The following is a 23,750-nucleotide window of genomic DNA, read 5'->3' as shown; positions in this document are numbered from 1 at the left end:
TGTTGCAGCGCCACCTGTTGGAGGGACAATAAATGCTGTATAACTGGCCTCTACATGATCAAATCAGCCTGAAACTTTTCATGAGTGATCAGAGTCCAGCCCTCATCACATCCACTGTTTGAAATACACTCTGAGTTACAGCGCCACCTGGTGGTGGATGGGCAGGAAATGCTGTATAACTAGTCTGAACATGCTCCAATCTGGCTGAAATTTTACGTGTGATTAAACTCTGGTCCAGATGTGATTCAGAGGCCAGCACACACTCTCAGTCACAGCGCCACCTGGTGGACGTGCATGGATTCGCCGACCAGCGTGGATGCGAGGACCCGTCCATCGCTGCTTGCAGCTTTAATTATATTTTGGCCTTTGAAGTCTGATGATGAATTTGAGAAGAACCGACTGTTTGTAAACTTACTTGAAGCAGCAGCATCATTTATTTTCAACTGTACACTGCTGGATCTGGGCGGGGGTTGATGAAACGGGTGTTATTTTATAACACTTTGCCCATTCCTCCTCGAGCAACCTTTTTTTCTTCTCCATCTCCCTCTCATGTCCGCCTTTTCTCTTCGTCTTTTCTCGTTTTTTGCCGCCAGCTTTCTCAGGGTGCTCCATAATCTTCGCTCCTTCCACTCTCTGGCCTCACTCTCATATGACCGCTCTGTAGTGCATGCTTCCCCGTTCTCGCTATGGTTCTCGCTATGAAGGGGCGGGCCATAAAGCAACTAACCAATCATGGCACGTTTCTTCTAAAAAAATGTCACTTTGACCAATCCCTATCCTTCTGATTTAGAGCTCAGAGCACGTGCTTTGTGTGAGTGACAGGAGGGCGGGCGTGTACTCTGTAAGGCTTCTGGCGTTGCTGTCTCTGGCCTGTCTGCCAAAAAGCCGATCAACTTTTTTTCATTGGCCTGCCAGTCCGTGGCTGGCCTGTCCAGGCAGGCCAATAAGGAGGCAGGCCACCGGGAAAAGTCCCGCCTCTCCCGATTGCCAGTCCGGGCCTGATTATCAGAATTAATCTAAAAATGTCTTACATGCGTAAAGGAATTCTATGTGTAAAGAAATGTATTTTGATTATTTTATTTAACAGAAAACTAGAAATATAAATTTATTTCAAAATTAATATTCTGTTTTGTTCTGCTGTTAATCTGACTTCATCTGTAAACTCAGTCATCCTTAAAGTTGACTGTTTTTCTTTCCTTCTGTATGAATTAATAAATGTGTTTGTGTATCAACCACAGTAAAGATTAAAGCTAAAGTCTAAACAAATAAAAGAACTTACCCATGTCAGTGTTAATTTCAGCCCATGAAAAGTTCACAGTTGATAGATGTCAGTTAAAAACTGAACAATGAAATCATTTTTAATATTTTTTGAAATAGTCCTCCAGATGTGTTTATTGCAACATTAGAATTCCATTTTAAGGGATCAATTTGCCGTTCCACTTTAGTAAACTAGATAGATTTTATGAAATTCCGTTATATTTATGCACTAAGGTTCAAAGGGAAATTTTATAGCATATTTGATTGTATTTTTGCGGTTACTTACACAAAACAGAAACAAGCAATCATGGAAAAAGAGATAAATATGACAATAATAAATGTTCGCTGGTGTCAGAACTGAACTGCAACTCTGTAGCCTCACATTTTACCCACAATCCACCAGGAGACTCTTGATGGACCATACAGATATAGTTTGTCAGGTTAGTTGCTGCTAATGCAGTGTACTGTGTTTAAAAAGTCATTGTAGTATCAGTGCAGTATGTAGTCCAATAAAGTGTCTGAATGTTTCTCCTCCACAGTTTTTAACAAAACTAATGTTGTGTTGTTTTATAGGTGACAGAGCCAGAATGGAGAAGAGTGCAGTGAAGCGCAAGCAGTAAGAACCTGTTTGTTTTTTGTTTTTTTCTTCTACTCAGACTGGTTTAAACAAGTTATCACATGTAGCAGCACTCCCTTTGTTGGTATGAGTGATGTAAATAGTTTGATTGTGTTGTAAAGTTTTGAGATTTCTCTACTAAACTGAACATGTTGCCTCACTCAGTACAATTAAATGGGTGGAATTTGTCGCGCTGCTGAAAGTGTGAACATGTTTTGAGGACTGAACTACTAAGCCTAGTACATTGAGACAGATTGATCAGAGGGTAAAACATATAAACATAGATTAAAAAAAGTGTCATGCCCATCAGTCCCAGTTCTAGTCAGTAGTTGTTGCCCTTCCTGTCTAGTTTCTACCCTTTAGGGATCGTCATCTTTCATTGACCTTTAATCATTTCCTTGTGTCTCTGTGTAAATATAAGATTGTAAATAAATTATTGTTGTCTTAAAGTATTGGTTAGCTATGTTTTGTCTTCCTGTGTTTGATCGTCTGACCTGCTCTGTAACAAAAGCTGAAATCTGTTTTAGTAAAGTCCATTAAAATAGCCTTTTCTATCTTTCAGTTCCACGGATCAAGATTTAGCTTGGACTGAATTACTATCATGCAGCAGAAAAAATGGTAGATGTCACACATCTGTTACTGACATATTATAAAAGAACTGTTGATGTAATTTCCATCTTTCATCAAATCTTCATGTCCACCATATGTTACAGGTGCAGAATACCTGGTATCAGTGTCAAAGTGGACGTTCACATTCAGACAGAAGAGGTTGGTCTTACAGAATCCAGTTGGTGCCACACTGATAGTAGGTCCCCTGGAGGGCACAATTTACAGTGATGAGGATGATGAGGTGAACGGGTGGGGAAAGTTCTACCTTCCAGACATAGTGAAAATGCGGGTTGTAGGTGTGGTGGAGGGAACATCATATCCATGTGACCAGCTTGTCCTGATGACATGTGAGGACAAAAAGCTGTATGCCTATGATGAAGAGGATCTGCATCTGGTGGCTTCAAGCCTTGACCAGCTATGTTCTGATGGGATGGAGTTTCCAGCTTCCAAGACCTTTTACAAGGGAGAGGCCGTCAAAGATATGGTGATACGTTCCAGACATTCACTGGGAATAAGCGACGGGATTATTTCTGATTGATTATCCTGACAAATGATCCTTGACAACATTTTTCTGATATTATGTCTAGACTGAGGAGGACTGGGCTGAGGTGAGGAAAGGTCCTGTGGGCAGGAGGTTGGATGAAGAGCATCAGGAATGGTTGAAAGAAAATAAGTCCAGAATCCTGAAGAACCTCCAACTTGGCAGAAAGGCCCCCAGTCATCACGTGACCGACAAAGACGTCTCTTACTGCCTGAAGAGTCCAGACATGTCCTATAGATCAGCGCTAGCGCAGGCAGTCTAGAAACCAGAGACCCTGGAGAGTAGGCTGTATTGGGACCATGGAAAAAGTGCCTAGAAAGTGAATTTTGTTCCACTCACGTGGATCTACATGAACTCTGCTGTATAAGATATGTCTGTGAGAGTCATGTTCTTTGACTTCTCCAGCGCCTTCAACACCATCAGTCCGGCGCTGCTGCGGGGGAAGCTGGTGGACGTGGGAGTGGATGGACATCTCGCTGCCTGGACCACTGACTACCTCACTGACCGTCCACAGTACGTGCGGCTGCGCGGCTGTGAGTCAGAGGTGGTAGTCTGCAGCACGGGGGCGCCCCAGGGCACCGTCCTCTCGCCCTTCCTCTTCACCATCTACACCTCGGACTTCACCTACAACACGGACAGCTGCCATCTCCAGAAGTTCTCTGATGATTCCGCCATTGTGGGCCGTGTGTCTGAGGGGAACGAGCTGGAGTATCGGTCGGTCATCATGGACTTTGTGGACTGGTGTGAGCGCAACCATCTGTGCCTCAACACCAGTAAGACGAAGGAGATGGTGGTCGACTTCAGGAGAAGGACACTCCCACATCCACCAGTGAACATCCAGGGGCAGGACATTGAAGCAGTGGACAGTTTCAAGTACCTGGGTGTTCACCTCAACAATAAACTGGACTGGTCCCACAACACTGATGCTCTGTACAAGAAGGGCCAGAGTCGCCTCCACCTTCTGAGGAGGCTGAGGTCCTTCGGAGTGTGCAGACCTCTACTAAGGACTTTCTACGACACTGTGGTAGCCTCTGCTTTCCTCTACGCTGTCATCTGCTGGGCCCCGGGCAGCACAGAGCGGGACATGAAGAGACTGAACAAGCTGACCAAGAGGGCCAGCTCTGTCCTGGGCTGCCCACTGGACTCTGTGATGGATGTGGGTGAGAGGAGGATGTTGACCAAGCTCTCATCCATCATGGACAACAGCTCCCACCCACTGCACCGGACTGTAGTGGAGCTGAGCAGCTCCTTTAGCACGAGACTCAGACACCCTCAATGCAAGAAGGAGCGCTACCGCAGGTCCTTCATCCCCACTGCCATCAGACTGTATAACACTACTGTGTAGTTGTTATTATGTGCAATATTTATTATCTTGTTCTTGCACTTTCGTGACTTTTGCACTCCTCTGTTTTTTGTTTCTAAGAGCCCGGTAATGTTAAATTTCTCCTTTGTGAGATTAATAAAGTCTATCTTATCTTATCTTATTGCTAATTAGTACCCAAAAAAGGTTTCTGCTCACCGTTTCCAGTCATTTTTTAATAATTAGCGTTTTTGTGTCTGTCTTTTTTTTACTGTGACGTAGTGATATTTACACGGGCGGACTAGGATTTGCAGTGCGTGCAGCGGTTTTTGGTCACATGGACCAATAGGAGCCGAGTCCGGTTGCCGTGGTTTCAGATCAAAACAACATGGCGTCGACTGTATCTACCACAGATACGAGCAAAGATGACGAAAAGAAAAGAAAGACAAGGACACCGCCTTCAAAAGTTACTAAAAAAGGATCGAAACGATGCTATATGCATCTCACAGATGTCCAGCCGAGAGCCTGCCGTCACCACTGAAATAAACACGCTCCGCTTAAAACATCCCCCACCTTATATATAGTGCCTCTAAGTGCAAGAAATGATAATATATACTGGACGATACACCTACAAAATGATACATCTTCACTACAATAAAAACAATCAGGTCAAGGTCATACACCCAAAAAGGCAGATCTACATTATGCACAGGTGGCGTTGGTGCAATATGCATGAAATCCTTCAGGTAGTTTCTGACATATGCTCCAGAAACAGAACCAAAAAAATATTTGAAGTGCCTCACAATGACCTTGAAAATAAGGTCAAGGTCATACACCCAAAAAGGCAGATCTACATTACCAACAGGCTTAATGTGCGCAATATGAGTGAAATCCCTCAACTAGTTTCTGAGATATGATCCGGAAACCCAAAAATATTTGAAGTGCCTCACTATGACCTTGAAAATGAGGTCAAGGTCATGCACCCCAAAATGCACATCTATACTATATAGAGATGGCCTGGGTGCAATATGAATGAAATCCCTCAAGTAGTTTCTGAGATATGCTCCGGAAACGAAATGTGGACGTACGTACGTACAGACGGACGGACGGGCATACGGACGGACGTGCCCACACCGATATCCCCCTCCGTGCCTACGGCCGGCGGGGGAAAAAAATCCTAGCAGAAACACTGACAGGGATATGTCATGTCCACTCCCTGTCCAATCAGAATCCTTTCCAATGCCCAAGCGTTTAAGCGGATGTAAGGAGAGTGTGTGTGTGTGTGTGTGTGTGTGTGTGTGTGTGTGTGTGTGTGTGTGTGTGTGTGTGTGTGTGACGTGTTTATCTATACCTGTGGGGACGTCAACCTGACACTGTGCATAGGCGGTGGGGACTCGTCTTACGGTGGGGACCTAAAATGAGGTCCCCACGGGTGGTAACACCGTTTTCTTGGCCATATTGTTGTGAATAAAAAATGTGAAAGTGCAAAAACGTTTCTTTAGGGATAGGCCTTGATTTGGTGATGATTAAGGTTAGGGTTAGGGTAAGGGTTAGGGTGTGTGTGTGTGTGTGTGTGTGTGTGTGTGTGTGTGTGTGTGTGTGTGTGTATGTGTGTGTATGTGTGTGTGTGTCAGCAGGGCTGGACTGGGACCAAAAAATGGCCCTGACCATGGCGGCCCACCATGATTATTTATACAATATGCCAAGGCATACAACCTACCAGAGGATGTATGTGCACATTATATTGTTTCAAAAATTAATATAAAGCGCAGCAGCCTACATGGAAGAGAGTAACCACGTTAAAAAATTGATACACTCTATCACTTCTCACAGAGACTTTACAGTTTTTTTCAATTGCTAGCAAGCATTGGTCCAAACTGAAGTCACATGTTCAAAACTCTTAACACAGCCTGCATTTCCATCATGCATCTCAGCTAAACCGTGAATCTCATCCCCAAAACTGTTTCTCATCAACAAAACACTTCATATATGTCTCAAAATAAGCTCATTCAACCACAACACTAGCAAATAGTCTCACTTCTGAGCACACTGAACTGTAAAATACTAACAACAGACAGCATTACATGAAATAAATTGTAATATTTCAAGTTTGAATGATTTCTTTTTAGATAAATCAGTATTTTATTATAAAATAAGATCTTTGCACTTTGAGTGTTCTAAATCATTGTAATATATTGCAACGAGAATGAATCGGGAATGCAGCAGTTTACTTCAACAACATTGACATATTTTCTCTGTGCCTTTGCATGAAACTTTGGGACCTTACAAAAAATTAAAAGTTTACTGTAAATAAAAAAATGCAGAATCTCAGAATTCAGGGGGCAGAATAGAAATCAAGAGCTAAAACTAAAAAACTAACAACCACATGTATACTGTAACATTCACAGTCGTGTGCGTTTGGCCTCATGTTTCCATCTCTTACATCTGATGTCTTCTCTTGCAATGCACTGTGGGTAGAACTTTTTTGAGTGTCTCCTTTTTATGGTTTCTGATGAGACCAAACACAGATCGCCTGAATCAGTTTTCAGCTGACAACTACACTCAGCTGTGTTTGGAATTACATAATTTTTTAAATTTATTTTTATTGTCAATACTTTGATATGATTTTCAGTAGATTTCAATGTGGCTGCAGCAGAAATTCACCATGTTTTTCCCCCAATCATTCTGTTTTGATTGTGGTTTTTACAGTTTTGAACAAAGTGTGTTAGCATTTGAAAAATGTGCTGTAAAAGTCTAGTGTTTTGCAGGTGGTGAACTAGAAACTGAGAACAGAGTTCATGAATTTTGGTGACTTTGGTCACTGAATGCATTTTGTGTGAAAGCAATGGAAAGTGATTCACAGTTCGGACTGCTGTTTTGCAGACTGTGTTAAGAGTTTTGAACATGTGACTTCAGTTTCGACCAATGCATGTTAGCAATCGAGAAAAACTGTAATCATAGGAGAGATAGTCAAAGTGTCACAATTCCCATCTCTGGCACTGTGGAGTCACAGGAGTGCCACATCAAAATATAAATAAATAAATGTGGAAATATAAAGAGAAACAAACAAATGAATAAATGTGGAAATATAAAGAGAAATAAAGAAATAAAAAGGAAAATTTTGTCTTTGCTTTCACCTTTTCTGTTTTTTCCTTTTATTTATTTATTTATTTCTCTTTGTATTTCCACATTTATTTATTTATTTATGTATTTTTTAATGTATGTATGTTTGTATTTATTTCTCTTTATATTTCCTCAGTCCACCAAGCAAAGGAAAAATGCAAATCAGTTTGCTCTGGGCGGGGATTCTGAACACAGGATTCCTGCCTGACGCCAGCTCCAAGCACGGCTGAAGTGAAGCCATGTCACCGTTGAGCTTCGGCTTATTCTGCCACTGATAAGATAAGAAAATAAACATTAATTTACCGAATTAGCAGCGTCCTTTCGATGTCTGATGGCAGAATCAGCCGAAGCTCCATATTTGGTCAGAATGAACAGGACTAATGTTGGTTAAAAAATTCAACTCTGTGAAAATGGAAAATAAAAAATAAGAAAATAAGGAAAATAAGAGTTTTATGGCAAGTTTTTGTCCATAAGTTCCTCTGTGTAACTTGTATATTCCTCTTTACCACTAGTGAGCTGGATCATGAAGAGGTTCATACCTGAGGAGTTGCCAAAATGTTTGATCAGTTGCAGGATTTTCCTTAAATAGAATATAGCTTTCACTGTGAAAAAGATTTCTTTTTTGGAAAAGTTTTAACTTCAGCTACCATGTTGAATAATAAATCTGCATTATAGTCATTTACCACAGACAACACAAGTTAGGTTTCTTTCTTAGTAGCCATGATGCTAAAGAAATTAGCTGTTATCTTACAGCTGTTGTTGATTTGCATCAGTGTACTACCACACCCTGCTACACAAACCCTGTCACACTGGAGGAAACCTGGTATATTGTGCATTTATATTCATGTTTATGTTCATCACCCTATTGTACTTTCTCCGGCAGTTAATGAGTTCTTGGTGTAAACATATTTTCTTTTAACAGAGAAACTGTGTGTGTGGTCTCCATGTGTTTCTATGATTTCCTGCCAGTGTTGCCCAACACTAACAAGAGGCTTCCCACTCTGCCCAGTGTCGAGCAAACTGGTGATATGACATTCCATTAAAGCAATCCATTTCTCACAATCCAATTTGTGAATTGAATTGAGCGTGGGTGGAATGGGTGAGGCATAGACGATAAAGTACATACCACAGTCATGAACGTAGGTTTCTTTTGAACGTTTGTTGGGACATGTTAAGTGATGAGTTGCCCCGGAAATTTTGAACGTGCAACTTTTTCTGAATTCTGCTCCTGAATTTTTATGCACGAATCTGAATACCATGAATTGATGTCTTTTCTACATCAACTTACCAAGTTGCTCAGTCACAACTTACTCACTTTTGAGATTTTTGATTAAAAAAAACAGCATAAGAGAAGAGGAGACCGATTTAGAAGTTGTATGAGCTTATTTCATTTGTACAAGTAGGTGTTGTTCTGCTTGGAATACATCACAGCTCAAGTTATATGGGAAACCAGCCAAAGTAGAAGTCATACAGTGAATGAGGAAGAAGGACGGCATTTGTCTGCATCAGTTTCAATTCCCTGGAACGTACAATGGTAAGTTGCTGCTATCCAATATTTTCCCTTGTTAGTGTTTATATATGTATGTATGTATGTATATATGTATATATATATATATATATATATATATATATATATATATACATATATATATACATGTGTGTGTGTGTGTGTGTGTGTGTGTGTGTGTGTGTGTGTGTAATAAAAAAGGTCTTGATGATATATCTATATTGCTAATTTAATTTTTGGTTGTCAGAGAATTGTATAATTTTATAATGTGTTGTGTTATTTGTACTTTTTGTAATCATTGATAAAATGACGGATCTGCAACCCCAGGCTCAAAAGAAGACTTCTGAAGATACTTCAGTGTTAGTGGATGAGGTATGTTGAACAGAGTCATGATTCAGCATGGGACATGTGATACATATGTATATATATATATATATGTGTGTGTGTGTGTGTGTGTGTGTGTGTGTGTGTGTGTGTGTGTGTGTGTGTGTATAATAGAAACGTCTTGATGATATATCTATATTGCTAATTTAATTTTTGGTTGTCAGAGAATTGTATAATTTTATAATATGCTGTGTTATTTGTACTTTTATCAGGCTACTAGAAAGAAGAGAATGTAAGTCAACAATTGTATTAAAACACTACCATTCATCACTGCATTGTGAGGTTTAGTCTTGTTAATTTAACTGATGTTCGTTATTTTAGGGAAGACATTCTGAAAAGTCAAGAATGGTTCAGAAAGAAAGCTCGATCAATCATTGCTACAATGACGGATCTACAACCCCAGGCTAAACAGAAGACTTCTGAAGATACTTCAGTGTTAGTGGATGAGGTATGTTGAATAGAGTCATGATTCAGCATGGGACATGTGATACAACATAAGTGGTGATATTTGTGTGTGCGTGTGTGTGTGTGTGTGTGTGTGTGTGTGTGTGTGTGTGTGTGTGTACAGATTCTTCACAGCATCTTCTTTTTGGGAAATATCCAAAAACCAGGAATGACCCCAGAAAGTATTCTGAACGATACAGACCTATTCGAGGCGTTGAAATCTCGCTACCCTCGGCCATTTGAACTCTATTCCTGCCAACTGCCCAGGAGGAGTCCATTTTCATGTGTGCTTGACATGGTAAGGTTATAGATTGTCAGAAGGTGATTAAATTCTTCGTTGTAAAGTTGTATAAACTTTTAAAGTGCATCATTGTAATTTGTGAACACAAAGTCACAGCTTGGCATTATTTGTGACTGTTTTCAGATGGTCCACGTAGTTGGACAAGAGAAGGAAGAGGAAATAAGAAGCAGACTGCAGAAGTTCATCACTGATTTGGAGAAAGATGTTCCATCAAAGGATTTAACTAGAAAAGAAAAGAAAAATCTAAAGAATTTAATTTCCACTGTCATCTGCATCTCTAAAAAAAAATCCAACAATTCAGTCAGGTACTATGGAGTCTCCATGTCCACTTCTGGTTGTAATGCAGGGCAAATCATGATTGCTGCCTCATGCCTTGGTGCCTGGGATGATTATGTAGCTGGAGCAGTGATGACCTACTATCCAAATAAGTCCAAGAAGGAATACTTTGATGGAACCATCCACATACCTAACTATGTCAGGTGTCAGGCCTTTAACCTCAGAAAAGGAGGAGAAATGCCTCCTTGCAGATCATGTGGTAACATGTTTGGCTTGAACACAGATGAAACAGATGAGTCAGACTATGGCAACTGTGCTGAAGCTGAGAGTCTGAGCAACTTACTGAAAATTGAAAATAAAATTAAACAGGATTCACGACCAAAATCTATCAAATGTACAGCTGACAACAGAGAGAGAGCCAAAAGAGATGCTGATCGGGCACTTAAGAATGTGTTAAGCAGGATCGAGTTTAATACATGGAATGGTACATTCTACACCCCTGAAAGTAAGAAGACAGCTTAAAAAGGGATTTATTGGATACTGAAATCTGATAAGTTTATTAAAATATTACAGTAACAGTGTGTGAAAATGCAGTCCCCTCAAAAGTACAATCTCTGACAATCACATGATTTTCTACGATGACAAAATATAGTTGAAAAGCTCACAGTTAATTCATTTAACTCTGAGAATTGTTAGCTGCCATATCTATCAAAAGAAATGATATTTCACATTTTTTAAACGTCACAAAACTCGATTTTGAATCATTCACAAAGTGCCTCTTAAGTTTAAAAAAAAACTAAACAAAAACACAACCCTGCATCACTTCATGTTTCACGAGTTTATTTTCAGTCTCAAGTTTAATCTATAACTTCCAGATCTATTTGTGATGCCTTTGTGTGTTCTTTTCTTTGTTTTTATCTGCATTAAGGTTGTCACTGATGCTGATCATGATAATCCTAAATGCCTCAGTAGAACACAACTATAGAGGTGGCAGAAAAAGTTTGATAATTTACTTCAGCAAAAATGGCAAAATAGCAATGTAAAAATACTTCATTACAAGTAGAAGTACTGCCTGGAAAATCTTACTGAAGGAAAAGTCCATAAATATTTGCAGCAAAATATGGTTAAAATGTTAAAGTACTGCTATGGCATATACAGTACAGATTTTTACTGATATATTATCATAAATTTCATAATTAATATTGAATTAATATTGAAGCATCAGTGTGTCAGCAGCATGTTACTGTTGCAGCTGCTGCAGGTTTGAACTACTTCTTATCCAGTTTGATATTCAGGGACAGCAGATAAATCATCACATAATTAATGAGAGAAGAAAGAAGAAAAAAACAACTATATCTGAAATAAATACTGAAGCAGAACTGTCCTCATAAGTTCTTTATTGTGAGCCTTCCCAAAGTGATGTTTGGTTCAGGTTTCCATCACAAACATTTCTTTTGTTCCTGCCATTCTGTCAGCAATGTGTGTGTTTTTGTAAATCACTGAATGCTCTGATGTCTTTTTCTACCATGATTTTCTTAATCTCAGATTTAACACATTTATCTATGTGACTGCTTTACCATTACATGAGTGTGTAAAATACAGAAAAACTTTATGTAGTTTATGAAACTGTATTTCTCTCCCTAACAAAGACAAAAACATGATTTAATTTTTTTAATTGTTACATGTTGAAGCTCTATTTTCTGTACACTCAGCATGTTCTGTTTTCTCCTTGTGTCTTTTCTTCTTTTTAAAAAACTGTCAACATAAATAAAAATCACTCTGTCGATCATCTGTATCCCAGCTGTCTCTGTTTGCTGTGTTCAAGCTCTGTCTGAACAAAATTAAAAGTGAAAATGAAACAAATGAGTTCACGTTTGGAAGCCAACAGTGAATTATTTTCAGTATAAATAAACTATGGAAACAGCAAAAAAAAAATTGTCCGTCATGATCTCATCTTCAGGGAAGCGATGAATTACCAGAACCACCTTCATCGACTTCAGCCTCAAACAACGACTTCTGTTATGATTGATCAGAGGTGTCATTAGGGGAAATGAAGTTTGTTTTCTTTCTTTCTTCTTTTTGTGGTGACAGTCGATGGTTGAGGCTGATGTACACGCAGATGCATTTGCTGAATTGAAGATCAGCCGGTGTAATTAGTTTTTTTTTAATTTTCTCATGAGGGCATAAATCATCATAATTTTACATGCATGAACAAGAAAAATCTCTGTCAGTCTACAACTGATTATCTGTCTCTCTTGCTGATTTGAACATCTGACAAAATCTCCAGTATATATGTGTCTGCAGAGCAGGAAGCTGCACCGAGCTGCACATTTAGAGCATTTTTTAGAGACAGTTATCACAATAGATGATCACTAAAGTGCACAATTTACGACTTAAATGCACAACTTATGGTTTTAAAGGCTGATTTCACTCAGAATATACTTGGAATTGAAAAGGTTTATTCAAAGAGTATTCCACTTTTATTTTGGCCCCGGTAAGTTTGTCTACAGAAGCTGAACTTTCAGGACCCCATCAAGTATTCCACACAAAGTACTACTTCATATAATACCTAAGATTTTAAAGGTTTAATTCACTCAAATAGTACTCATTACAATATCATAAGTTGGTTGCTAAGACTAGCATTTGGACAATTTGTGTAATCTCAAAAAGGACAGTCTGAAAGGTTGGAAATAGGCAGTACACATAGAGGCAGATATATATTTTACACAACAGTAAATAAAAATAAAAGCCAGACACACAAAGGTAAATTAGCTCTATGACTCCTGCAGCAAAATCTCTGATCTATTACCTCCTGATAGACACAGAGACAGACATTAACATGTATAAGCAGATAAAGCACTGATCTATTTGATAAACGACACACATTTCACTTTTTTAACTTGGTAAAATATATTTTATTTTTGACATTTCATGCCACTATACTCGTGTCTGAAGTGAGCACCACCTCTTTATTTTTTCAACTCTTTTTCCAGTCCGCTACAAAATTCCTCCACTTCACTGAAATATTAGACGGACATCATTATCACTGCAAATACTGGTAACACTTAAAAAAGGCACATTCACTAACATTGACACTCCTTAATTAAGGTGACAACTGAAGAGTTCATATGCAAAAACAGATAACTCCGTTTTGATAAATTGTCAGAAAACCTTATATTTTATTTTTTACTTGAGATAATATCAATCAAACTGAAGATTTGACTCAGTAGAAAAGTACATGACAAAACAGAGAATAAATAAATTATTAGTGTTATTATTATCTAAAGTAAACAATAAAAAATGAGTTTTCTGAAAATTTATAAAACTGAGTTACCTGTTTTTGCAAATGAACTCTTCAACTACTACTATTGGTAAATACTGAAAAGCATTTGAGGACATTGTGTACATTTTAAAAAAATACATCTTTTACTTTCACCTTTGATGGTAAGTGTCACGGACTGAGCTGTTGGACCCGAGCAGAAAGCCACACTACCAGGGCTGGCTGAATGCAAGTGGTTTTATTGTTTGGGGGTGAAAATGGTGGCTAGGTGGGGGAAAACCAGGGTGTAGGAGTGGGGGTTCCGGGCAGGAGTGGGGGTTCCGGGCAGGAGTGGGGGTTCCGGGCAGGAGTGGGGTTCCCGGACAGCTGGCTGCGTGAAGGCAGGAGAAAAACAAGGTTAGAATTAAGCAGGAACTCAAACAGAAAACGTCAAAGGCTTGAGAGCAAACCGAACTGCATGGTTTCAGGTTCAATACTCTGGCAGGGAGTGGAAGGCTGAGCCGGTACTTATTGTAGGGGTGAATCATTAGCATGATGATTGTCAGCTGCCCGGGAGCCGTGGAGGAGGTTGATTGCCTGAGTGGAGTCAGCTGAGAAGCTAGACTCCACTCAGGCACCGAGCTGCAAGGGAAGAGACAGGGTAGGGGAGCAGATGGGAGATAGGCAGGCCAGGCAGGGCAGAGGAACAGATGAGAGACAGGCAGGGCAGAGGAGTGGATGGGAGACAGGCAGGGCAGAGGAACAGGAGAGGGGGAGAGAAGCATGAGTGGGAGGAAACAGATGGGAAAAGGGGTATTTGGGGATGTCAGGTGGGAAGGACGGGGGTGAGGAGGGAGCCCTGACAGTACCCCCCCCCCCCCCCCCCCAATGGGCGCCTCCTGGCGCCCTACGGAGCCAGCCGGGGCGAGAACCCACGGCTACCAAGGGCAGCCAGGAGCCCCCACAGGGGAAACTGGAAGGGCCCACAGGGGAAACTGGAAGGGCCCACAGGGGAAACTGGAAGGGCCCACAGGGGAAACTGGAAGGGCCCACAGGGGAAACTGGAAGGGCCCACAGGGGAAACTGGAAGGGCCCACAGGGGAAACTGGAAGGGCCCACAGGGGAAACTGGAAGGGCCCACAGGGGAAACTGGAAGGGCCCACAGGGGAAACTGGAAGGGCCCACAGGGGGAACTGGAAGGGCCCAAAGGGGGAACTGGAAGGGCCCAAAGGGGGAACTGGAAGGGCCCAAAGGGGGAACTGGAAGGGCCCAAAGGGGGAACTGGAAGGGCCCAAAGGGGACTGAAACTGGGGGCAGGACTGGGCCGGACTGAACTGGGGGCAGGACTGGGCCGGACTGAACTGGGGGCAGGACTGGGCCGGACTGAACTGGGGGCAGGACTGGGCCGGACTGAACTGGGGGCAGGACTGGGCCGGACTGAACTGGGGGCAGGACTGGGCCGGACTGAACTGGGGGCAGGGAAGGGCCGGACTGAACTGGGGGCAGGGAAGGGCCGGACTGAACTGAGTGAAGGGAAGGGCAGTAGCTCTGGGGGTCGGCCCGAAGGCTCAACTGGCCGAGGATGGATAGGGCGGAGGGTCCGCTCCGGAGGACGGACCGTGGGCCGGACTGGCTGTGGATGAGTGGGCCGGAGGATCCGCTCCGGAGGACGGACCGTGGGCCGGGCTGGCCGGGGATGGACAGGACGGAGAGTCCGTTCCGGTGGGCGGCCTGGGGGTCGGGCTGGCCGTGGGTGGGCAGGACGGAGAGTCCGTTCCGGTGGGCGGCCCGGACGAGGCTGGGCAAGCTGGAGGGTCCGTTCCGGGGGGCGGCCCGGAGGCGGTAGAGGCCAAGGCCGGACGGCCCAGAGGGTCCGCTTCGGGGGACGGCCCGAAGGCGGGACAGGTCGAGGCCGAACCGGCCTAAGGATCCGCTTCGTGGACCGGACTGGTCGAGGCGGGACAAGCCGGAGGACCCGTTCTGGGGGACGGCCAGAAGGCGGGACGGGTTGAGATTGGACAGGGCGGAGGGCACGCTTCAGAGGGAGGCCTGGAGGCGGGTCCGGCCGAAGCTGGACTCGCCGGAGGGTCCTCCTCCGAGGACGGCCTGGGGTCCAGACAGACAGGTGGGGCCGCTCCGGCGAACCGCTCCGGGAACTGCTGGCGGAGCGTCGTCGACCTCCGCGGGAACTGGGGGCGGAGCGTCGTCGACCTCCGCGGGAACTGGGGGCGGAGCGTCGTCGACCTCCGCGGGAATCTGGGGGCGGAGCCTCATCGACCTCCGCGGGAATCTGGGGGCGGAGCCTCGTCGACCTCCACGGGAACTGAATCTGGGGCGGAGCCGGGAGCCCCTCTGGGGGCAGAGCCGGGAGCCCCTCTGGGGGCAGAGCCGGGAGCCCCTCCGGGGGCGGGACTGGAGCCGGGGACTGGAGCCCCTCCGGGGGCGGGACTGGAGCCGGGGACTGGGTGCGGGGAGGAGTGTCCAGGAAGTCCTGTATCTCCTTAGGTAGGCGGCAGGTTAGCTCGGGCCTCTGGGCTGCTAACCTGCGCGCCAAGGCTACCGTGCTCTCCTTGCCAGACTCCTTCCATTCCCACCAGAGGTCGCTTACAGCATAAAAAAAAACACGCTGTTCTCCTTACATGAAAAGAAGAACACGTAGGACGAACCTGAAGTCTGGGTCGGCACCTGGCTCAGGGGTACCGAGGACTGGGTCTGCTTGGGGGGAACGGAGGTCTGGTTCTGGGGGTTAGCGGGCTGGTTCTGGTGGCCGGAGGGCTGGGTCGAGGTCTGGTTCTGGGGGGCTGAAGACTGGATCCGGGTCCGGTTGAGGGGAATGGAGGTCTGATTCAGGGTCTGAGGAACAGGGGACAGGAGAATGGACCCCGTGCAAACCGAAGGTGGAGGGTCGAAATGGGGCTTGGATGGACCGGGATCCTGGGAGCCACGGCACCTCCTGGCATGGCGTCCTCGTCGCTCGACGATTGGCTCCACAGTCGGCGGGGGAACTGGTTCCGATTGATAGCTGGGGGGGGTCCAAACCCAGGGACCGGTTTAACAAAAAGTCACATAACTCTCGGGAGGTGATAGAATCAGGTGGGGGCTGAGTGGTCTTGCTAGGCATGGTGGCTGAGAACTAAACAGGGTGGCTCCAAAAAAATTAACAGTGGGGTGTACTGAGCTGGACTAGATTTTACAGAAGGAGAATTACTCACAGGGGGCTGATGGGTGACCAGACGAGGAGCAGAGCAGAGGGATTCCAGTTTCGGGGATGGCGAGGGCTGTGGAGGGGAGAGGATAGGTCCAAACCCCGGTAGTGGGCTCTCCGGGTCCGTTTGTTGGCCAGAGTATTCTGTCACGGACTGAGCTGGTGGACCCGAGCAGAAAGCCACACTACCAGGGCTGGCTGAATGCAAGTGGTTTTATTGTTTGGGGGTGAAAATGGTGGCTAGGTGGGGGAAAACCAGGGTGTAGGAGCGGGGGGTTCCGGGCAGGAGTGGGGGTCCAGGCAAGAGTGGGGGTCCAGGCAGGAGTGGGGGTCCAGGCAGGAGTGGGGGATCCAGGCAGGAGTGGGGGATCCAGGCAGGAGTGGGGGTCCAGGCAGGAGTGGGGGTCCAGGCAGGAGTGGGGGTTCCAGGCAGGAGTGGGGGTTCCAGGCAGGAGTGGGGGACCAGGCAGGAGTGGGGTTCCCGGACAGCTGGCTGCGTGAAGGCAGGAGAAAAACAAGGTTAGAATTAAGCAGGAACTCAAACAGAAAACGTCAAAGGCTTGAGAGCAAACCGAACTGCATGGTTTCAGGTTCAATACTCTGGCAGGGAGTGGAAAGCTGAGCCGGTACTTATTGTAGGGGTGAGTCGTTAGCATGATGATTGTCAGCTGCCCGGGAGCCGTGGAGGAGGTTGATTGCCTGAGTGGAGTCAGCTGAGAAGCTAGACTCCACTCAGGCACCGAGCTGCAAGGGAAGAGACAGGGCAGGGGAGCAGATGGGAGATAGGCAGGCCAGGCAGGGCAGAGGAACAGATGAGAGACAGGCAGGGCAGAGGAGTGGATGGGAGACAGGCAGGGCAGAGGAACAGGAGAGGGGGAGAGAAGCATGAGTGGGAGGAAACAGATGGGAAAAGGGGTATTTGGGGATGTCAGGTGGGAAGGATGGGGGTGAGGAGGGAGCCCTGACAGTAAGTCAGACCACAGACCTGCTCAGCCCCCTGTAAGGACAGATTTTACTGAACAGACAGACCATATACGATGATATACCAACAGAAAATGGTTAATTTCTAAACAATATAAGTTATATATACCATTTTACAGCAGAACAAGCCATGTTGGACAGATACATACACAAGTAGTGTCATAAAAGGTGCTATTCATTTAGGTAAAGAAACAATTACTTTCTGGAATTCAGGTATTCTTTTAAAACGCAGCCACAAAATGTTATGTCCACTTGGTATAAAATTATAATTATGTTATGATTAAATGCTCTTTATAATTCCAAACTACCGTATAACTGTGTGACTGTGAACTCATATAACCCAATGTACCCAGTAAATTTCCATGATCTAACTTTGACTATGAAAATATAACAAGTTGATCCTGCAAGCAGCCGGTTGAAACTGGCTGCTCAGAAACTGATAATACCAGTTTAACTTGTTTATGTGCGTTCTTAAAAACTAAACTGTTTCCTCCTATTGCCAGTCACTCGTTCAGGCTCTGCTCTGTCTTGTGCAAGTAAAACTTTGTCTTGACTTGAGAGACGACTCTGAGTATTTATTTGGAGAAGTCAGGACTCCACTGGAGAATTTTTCCTGACACCACTGAAAATAATATTACTAACAAAGGCCCTAAGTGAATCTTTTCTGAGTCAGTCGTCAATGATGACAAAACAGGAACATTTTCAAAGTACCAATAAATGCTGCTCCGTTTCCTTTGACTGGACAATAAAGTCCAGCAGTCAGTGACAGTCTGCATGTGGAGGGGAACTTCCTGGGTGATGTCTCTCTGTAAACTGGTTTAAAGATTCCCTGGAGCAAGCTTCTGGCTTCATCAGTCCAAAAAGCAAACCTCTGGCTATGCCTTTCTAACAATAAGATTCATCTCAGATATTGAATGAGAAAAAGCCAATACATTAGTGAAAATACACGTGAAGGACACATCAAAAAAAGGGGTTCACAAGCCACACGGGGAAGCAGCACCGCCACCGAAGACACCAATCCAGGTGCTCAGCCTCTGAACCAGAACAAACAAAAGCACAATTAACACTCAATCAAAAAGGAACCAAAGATTAAACTACAGGCGATAACAGTTGCTTGTAAAGTAATAACAAAATCAAAGGAAAACATATGAAACCAAAAATATACAGAACACAAAATAATTTCTAAACCAAAGAAATGGGGAATCTAAACAAATTAAACCAATACAGGCCACAATCAGGCGACACGGAGGAAGCAGCAGTCTGCAACAACCAAGGCGAACCGTAGCCACGGCAAAGCAACAGCGGGATAACAGAGCCAAATGGCCACTAAACACCCAAGGGACACAGAAGACGCATGTTAACAGTACAGCAAATTTATAAGATGATGCCTTACCCCAAAAAACAGACCATGTACCTCCTGAAGGCTGCGTAGTACACACACACACACACACACACACACACACACACACACACACACACACAAAAGGAAGCAGGATCACGTCAGAAGTGGGTTATACGCCGTAGCTTCAGATATATCAGGCCTTTAACATGCAAGCAGGATCCTCTCCTAAAGGAACTATGCGTAAAAAATGACCAGTGACCTACCCGCAGCAACTCAAACGCCGTTACTGAACACTCAGGTGAGACACCTGAAATGTCTGAACCTGTTGTGGTATTTTTTTACTCCCTGGCAGAATCTGACTCCCCCTTCGCACACCTTACGTTTCACTCTGTGGCCACTTAATGGCTTTTCTGTTGTACGTTTACTGTTTTTTATTGTTGTTTTTTACTGGTTTTTGAGGTTAAATCTGGTTAAATAGTGAATTGCAGACATGTTTTTCTGTTAAATATGATTAGGTGACAGGTCTCTCCTCTTCTCATCCGTACATTCGCACCACCAGTGTCTAAATGCCATCGGGGGAGATCCAGCTTCTCTCAGCTTCACTGGTATGAGGACGTCAGGACAGGGTGTAATGGCCAAATATTGTTCATATTCCATCAGTGTTGTCAATAAAATAATTGTTCACTGAGAAAACTTTCTATCTCCTTATTTAAAATCAGACTCCCCTAAGAATGCAAGAGGTGGCACCAAAATACTTACTTTGTACTTATATATAAAGTGTTTAGTAGTATAGTACTTATGTATAAAGCCATTTATTACTGTTGTTATTTTATTGGACCAGTTAACAACAGAATAGAACAGAATAGAAATACTTTATTTATCCCACACCTGTTAAATTATTAGCTACAACAGCAAAAACACCAAATCACAACAAGTTTAAATAAAGAACAGTGTAAATTACAGTCTGTAAAAACAGAATAATCAAATAAGTGGCTAAAGTGATCACAATGTGGCAGATTAAGAACAGAATGACTATTTCGAAACTATAACAGAAATATACAGGTTGAGTTAACTGTGCAGGTTGTATGATATGAAATAATAAAAATGGAGTCAGATTTTGTTGGATCAGTTAACAAACTCTGACTCCCCTTTATATTGGGAATGCAATATGAGCTGCTTCATTACAAAATTTCTGTCATATCAGAATCAGAAATACTTTATTGATCCTCAAGGGAAAATTGCTTGTGTTACAGCTGCTTCTATTCAAAAATGTTAAAATATATTCAGAAGTTCAAAATACAGGAATTAGTTAGTGTCAAATATAAACAGAGGGAAAAAAAAGAGCCAAAAGTATTAAAAAATATAATTTAACTTTCTACTAGGATATATATGTATATACAGTGTAAAAATTACAAATTATGCATTATTGCCCAGAAGTAAATGTTACACATTGCACATTATTTGCACAGTTCAAATGAATGAATTATAACTGTTTAAAAAAAATAAAAAATAACCAGGAATATGCAACAGTGGGGATGTTTATATGTGTATCAAAACCAAGAACATCAATTCTAATCGTGTTCTGACCCAAGATAGACCTTTTCATTTTAAAGACAGACTGATCATTTCAACAGCTTTATGATACTGAAGGTGTTTCAAAAACTAAAAAGAAATAAGGACATACACCCAGCTCAGGACAACAAACAGAACATTGCACCAATATTTCTGGGTGCCATTCTGTACATACCTGGACAACATTTAGTAGTATTAAAATAGTAAGGCTCTAACATTAATCTGCCATTCCTAATCTAACACATGAAAGTTGGTATGTAATGTTGGAGCTGTATGTGCTACTCTGTAGACTAAAGCTGTGCAAACTGAAGCTTTTATCCTCTGCAGTTTCTCTGCATTGTGGACTCATCTATGTTCTAAAAGGTTGAGAAAAATTTCATCTGCATTGTATATCTTTACAATGTTCATAAATTGTATTTCCACGTAGGTCATCTTCCCCTCTGAGAAGGGGGCTGTCTTCTTAGATTCATTTGGGGAATCCCTCGTCCAAATGAAATAATGCCCGGCGGTAACAAGGTAAATAACGCTACTTTTTTAAAAAATATCTTAGCACTTTGCAAAGCACATATTCCAAACTGAATTTACAGTTTTTTTCGATTGCTAACATGCATTGGACGAAACTGAAGTCACATGTTCAAAACTCTTAACACAGTCTGCAAAACAGCAGTCCATGTGGACCGAACTGTGAATCACTTTCCATTGCTTTCACACAAAATGCATTCAGTGACCACAGTCACCAAAATTCATGAACTCTGTTCTCAGATATGAATGGGAGTCAATGGTAGATCCCCACAAGGATAGGAATACACTGTGTGTGTGTGTGTGTGTGTGTGTGTGTGTGTGTGTGTGTGTGTGTGTGTGTGTGTGTGTGTGTGTGTGTGTGTGTGTGTGTGTGTGTTCTTGTACTTGCTACATGGTGAGTACCATTTTCTGCATTTAACTCTCAAAGTGAGGACATTTTTACAAAGGGAGGACATTTTGGCCGGTCCTCACTTTGAAACAGCCATGTTTGACGGTGAAGACTTGTTTTTAGAGAACAGGTATGAATTGAGGTTTGGTTAGGGTAAGGATTAAGTTTAGGCAATCAGTTGTGATGGTTAAGGTTATGGTAAGGCTCTAGGAAATGCATTACGCTTATGGATGTCCTCACTAAGATAGAAGTACAAACATGTGTGTGTGTGTGTGTGTGTGTGTGTGTGTGTGTGTGTGTGTGTGTGTGTGTGTGTGTGTGTGTGTGTGTGTGTGTGTTGTGTAAATAGTTTGCAAAGAATTATGTTTGACTTCATTGTCATACAAGAAAAAAACTTTCACTAAGATGGCATCCTTTCATTTGGAGTGTGATTGGTCCACTGACTTCTTTCTTTTGTCATGTCTTCCTTTATCACCCAGATAGCATTGTGTTACATTTATTCAATTTCCAAGCAAAAAACTCAGTATCAGCCACCATGTACACAAGAACTTATACAACAGCAGCAGAGGTGCCGATGTTCCCATTAAAAAAAAAATCGGAGGGTGTCACGTCTTGCATTCCCAATATAAAGGGGAGTCAGACTTTGTTAACTGATCCAACAAAATCTGACTCCATTTTTATTATTTCATATCATACAACCTGCACAGTTAACTCAACCTGTATATTTCTGTTATAGTTTCGAAATAGTCATTCTGTTCTTAATCTGCCACATTGTGATCACTTTAGCCCTTTATTTGATTATTCTGTTTTTACAGACTGTAATTTACACTGTTCTTTATTTAAACTTGTTGTGATTTGGTGTTTTTGCTGTTGTAGCTAATAATTTAACAGGTGTGGGATAAATAAATATTTCTATTCTATTCTATTCTTTTCTATTCTGTTGTGAACTGGTCCAATAAAATAACAACAGTAATAAATGACTTTATACATAAGTACTATACTTATACTAAACACTTTATATATAAGTACAAAGTAAGTATTTTGGTGCCACCTCTTGCATTCTTAGGGGAGTCTGATTTTAAATAAGGAGATAGAAAGTTTTCTCAGTGAACAATTATTTTATTGACAACACTGATGGAATATGAACAATATTTGGCGATTACACCCTGTCCTGATGTCCTCATACCAGTGAAGCTGAGAGAAGCTGGATCCTCCCCGATGGCATTTAGACACTGGTGGTGCGAATGTACGGATGAGAAGAGGAGAGACCTGTCACCTAATCATATTTAACAGGAAAACATGTCTGCAATTCACTATTTAACCAGATTTAACTTAAAAAAAACAGTAGAAAACAACAACAAAAAACAGTAAACGTACAACAGAAAAGCCGTTAAGTGGCCACAGAGTGAAACGTAAGTCGCACGAAGGGGGAGTCAGATTCTGCCGGGGAGTAGAAAAATACCACAACAGGTTCAGACATTTCAGGTGTCTCACTGGAGTGTTCAGTAACGGCGTTTGAGTTGCTGCGGGTAAGTCACTGGCCATTTTTTTAGGCATGGTTCCCGAGGATCCTGCTTGCATGTTAAAGGCCTGATATATCTGAAGCTACGGCGTATAACCCACTTCTGACGTGATCCTGCTTGCTTTTGTGTCTGTCTGTGTGTGTGTGTGTGTGTGTGTGTGTGTGTGTGTGTGTGTGTGTGTGTGTGTGTGTGTGTGTGTGTGTGTGTGTGTGTGTACTTGTTTCTGCTATTCCGGTGGGGACTTTGACCTGACTATTTGCTATAAAGGTGGGGACTTGTCTTACGGTGGGGACTTAAAATGAGGTCCCCATGGGTGGCAACACCGTTTTCTTGGCCATATTGTTGTTAATAAAAAATGTAAAAGTGCAAAAACGTTTGTTTAGGGTTAGGCATTGATTTGGGTTAGGGTTAGGGTAAGGGTTAGGAGTTAGATATGAATGGGAGTCAATGGTAAGTCCCCACCGGTATAGAAAAACAAACATGTGTGTGTGTGTGTGTGTGTGTGTGTGTGTGTGTGTGTGTGTGTGTGTGTGTGTGTGTGTGTACTACGCAGCCTTCAAGAGGTACATGGTCTGTTTTTTGGGGTAAGGCATCATCTTA

At 42.9% G+C, this 23,750-nt stretch overlaps 2 protein-coding genes across 6 annotated transcripts in view; one reads left to right on the top strand and one right to left on the bottom strand.

Moving 5' to 3' along the window:
* Positions 1-23,750, bottom strand: part of LOC127530337 (lymphokine-activated killer T-cell-originated protein kinase homolog) — a 349,629-nt gene that overhangs the window by 127,880 nt on the left and 197,999 nt on the right. The gene's annotated exons all lie outside the window — the stretch shown is intronic.
* On the top strand, positions 9,673-12,153 carry LOC127530335 (uncharacterized). The gene is made up of 3 exons (XM_051936977.1): positions 9,673-9,785; positions 9,906-10,079; positions 10,206-12,153. Exons 1-3 carry the CDS (start codon positions 9,720-9,722, stop codon positions 10,878-10,880), a joined length of 915 nt encoding a protein of 304 aa, XP_051792937.1. The 5' UTR covers positions 9,673-9,719; the 3' UTR covers positions 10,881-12,153.

Source organism: Acanthochromis polyacanthus, chromosome 16 (genome assembly GCF_021347895.1).
Source record: "Acanthochromis polyacanthus isolate Apoly-LR-REF ecotype Palm Island chromosome 16, KAUST_Apoly_ChrSc, whole genome shotgun sequence".
Lineage (NCBI taxonomy): Eukaryota > Metazoa > Chordata > Actinopteri > Pomacentridae > Acanthochromis > Acanthochromis polyacanthus.
This window is presented reverse-complemented; position numbering and strand designations above follow the sequence as displayed.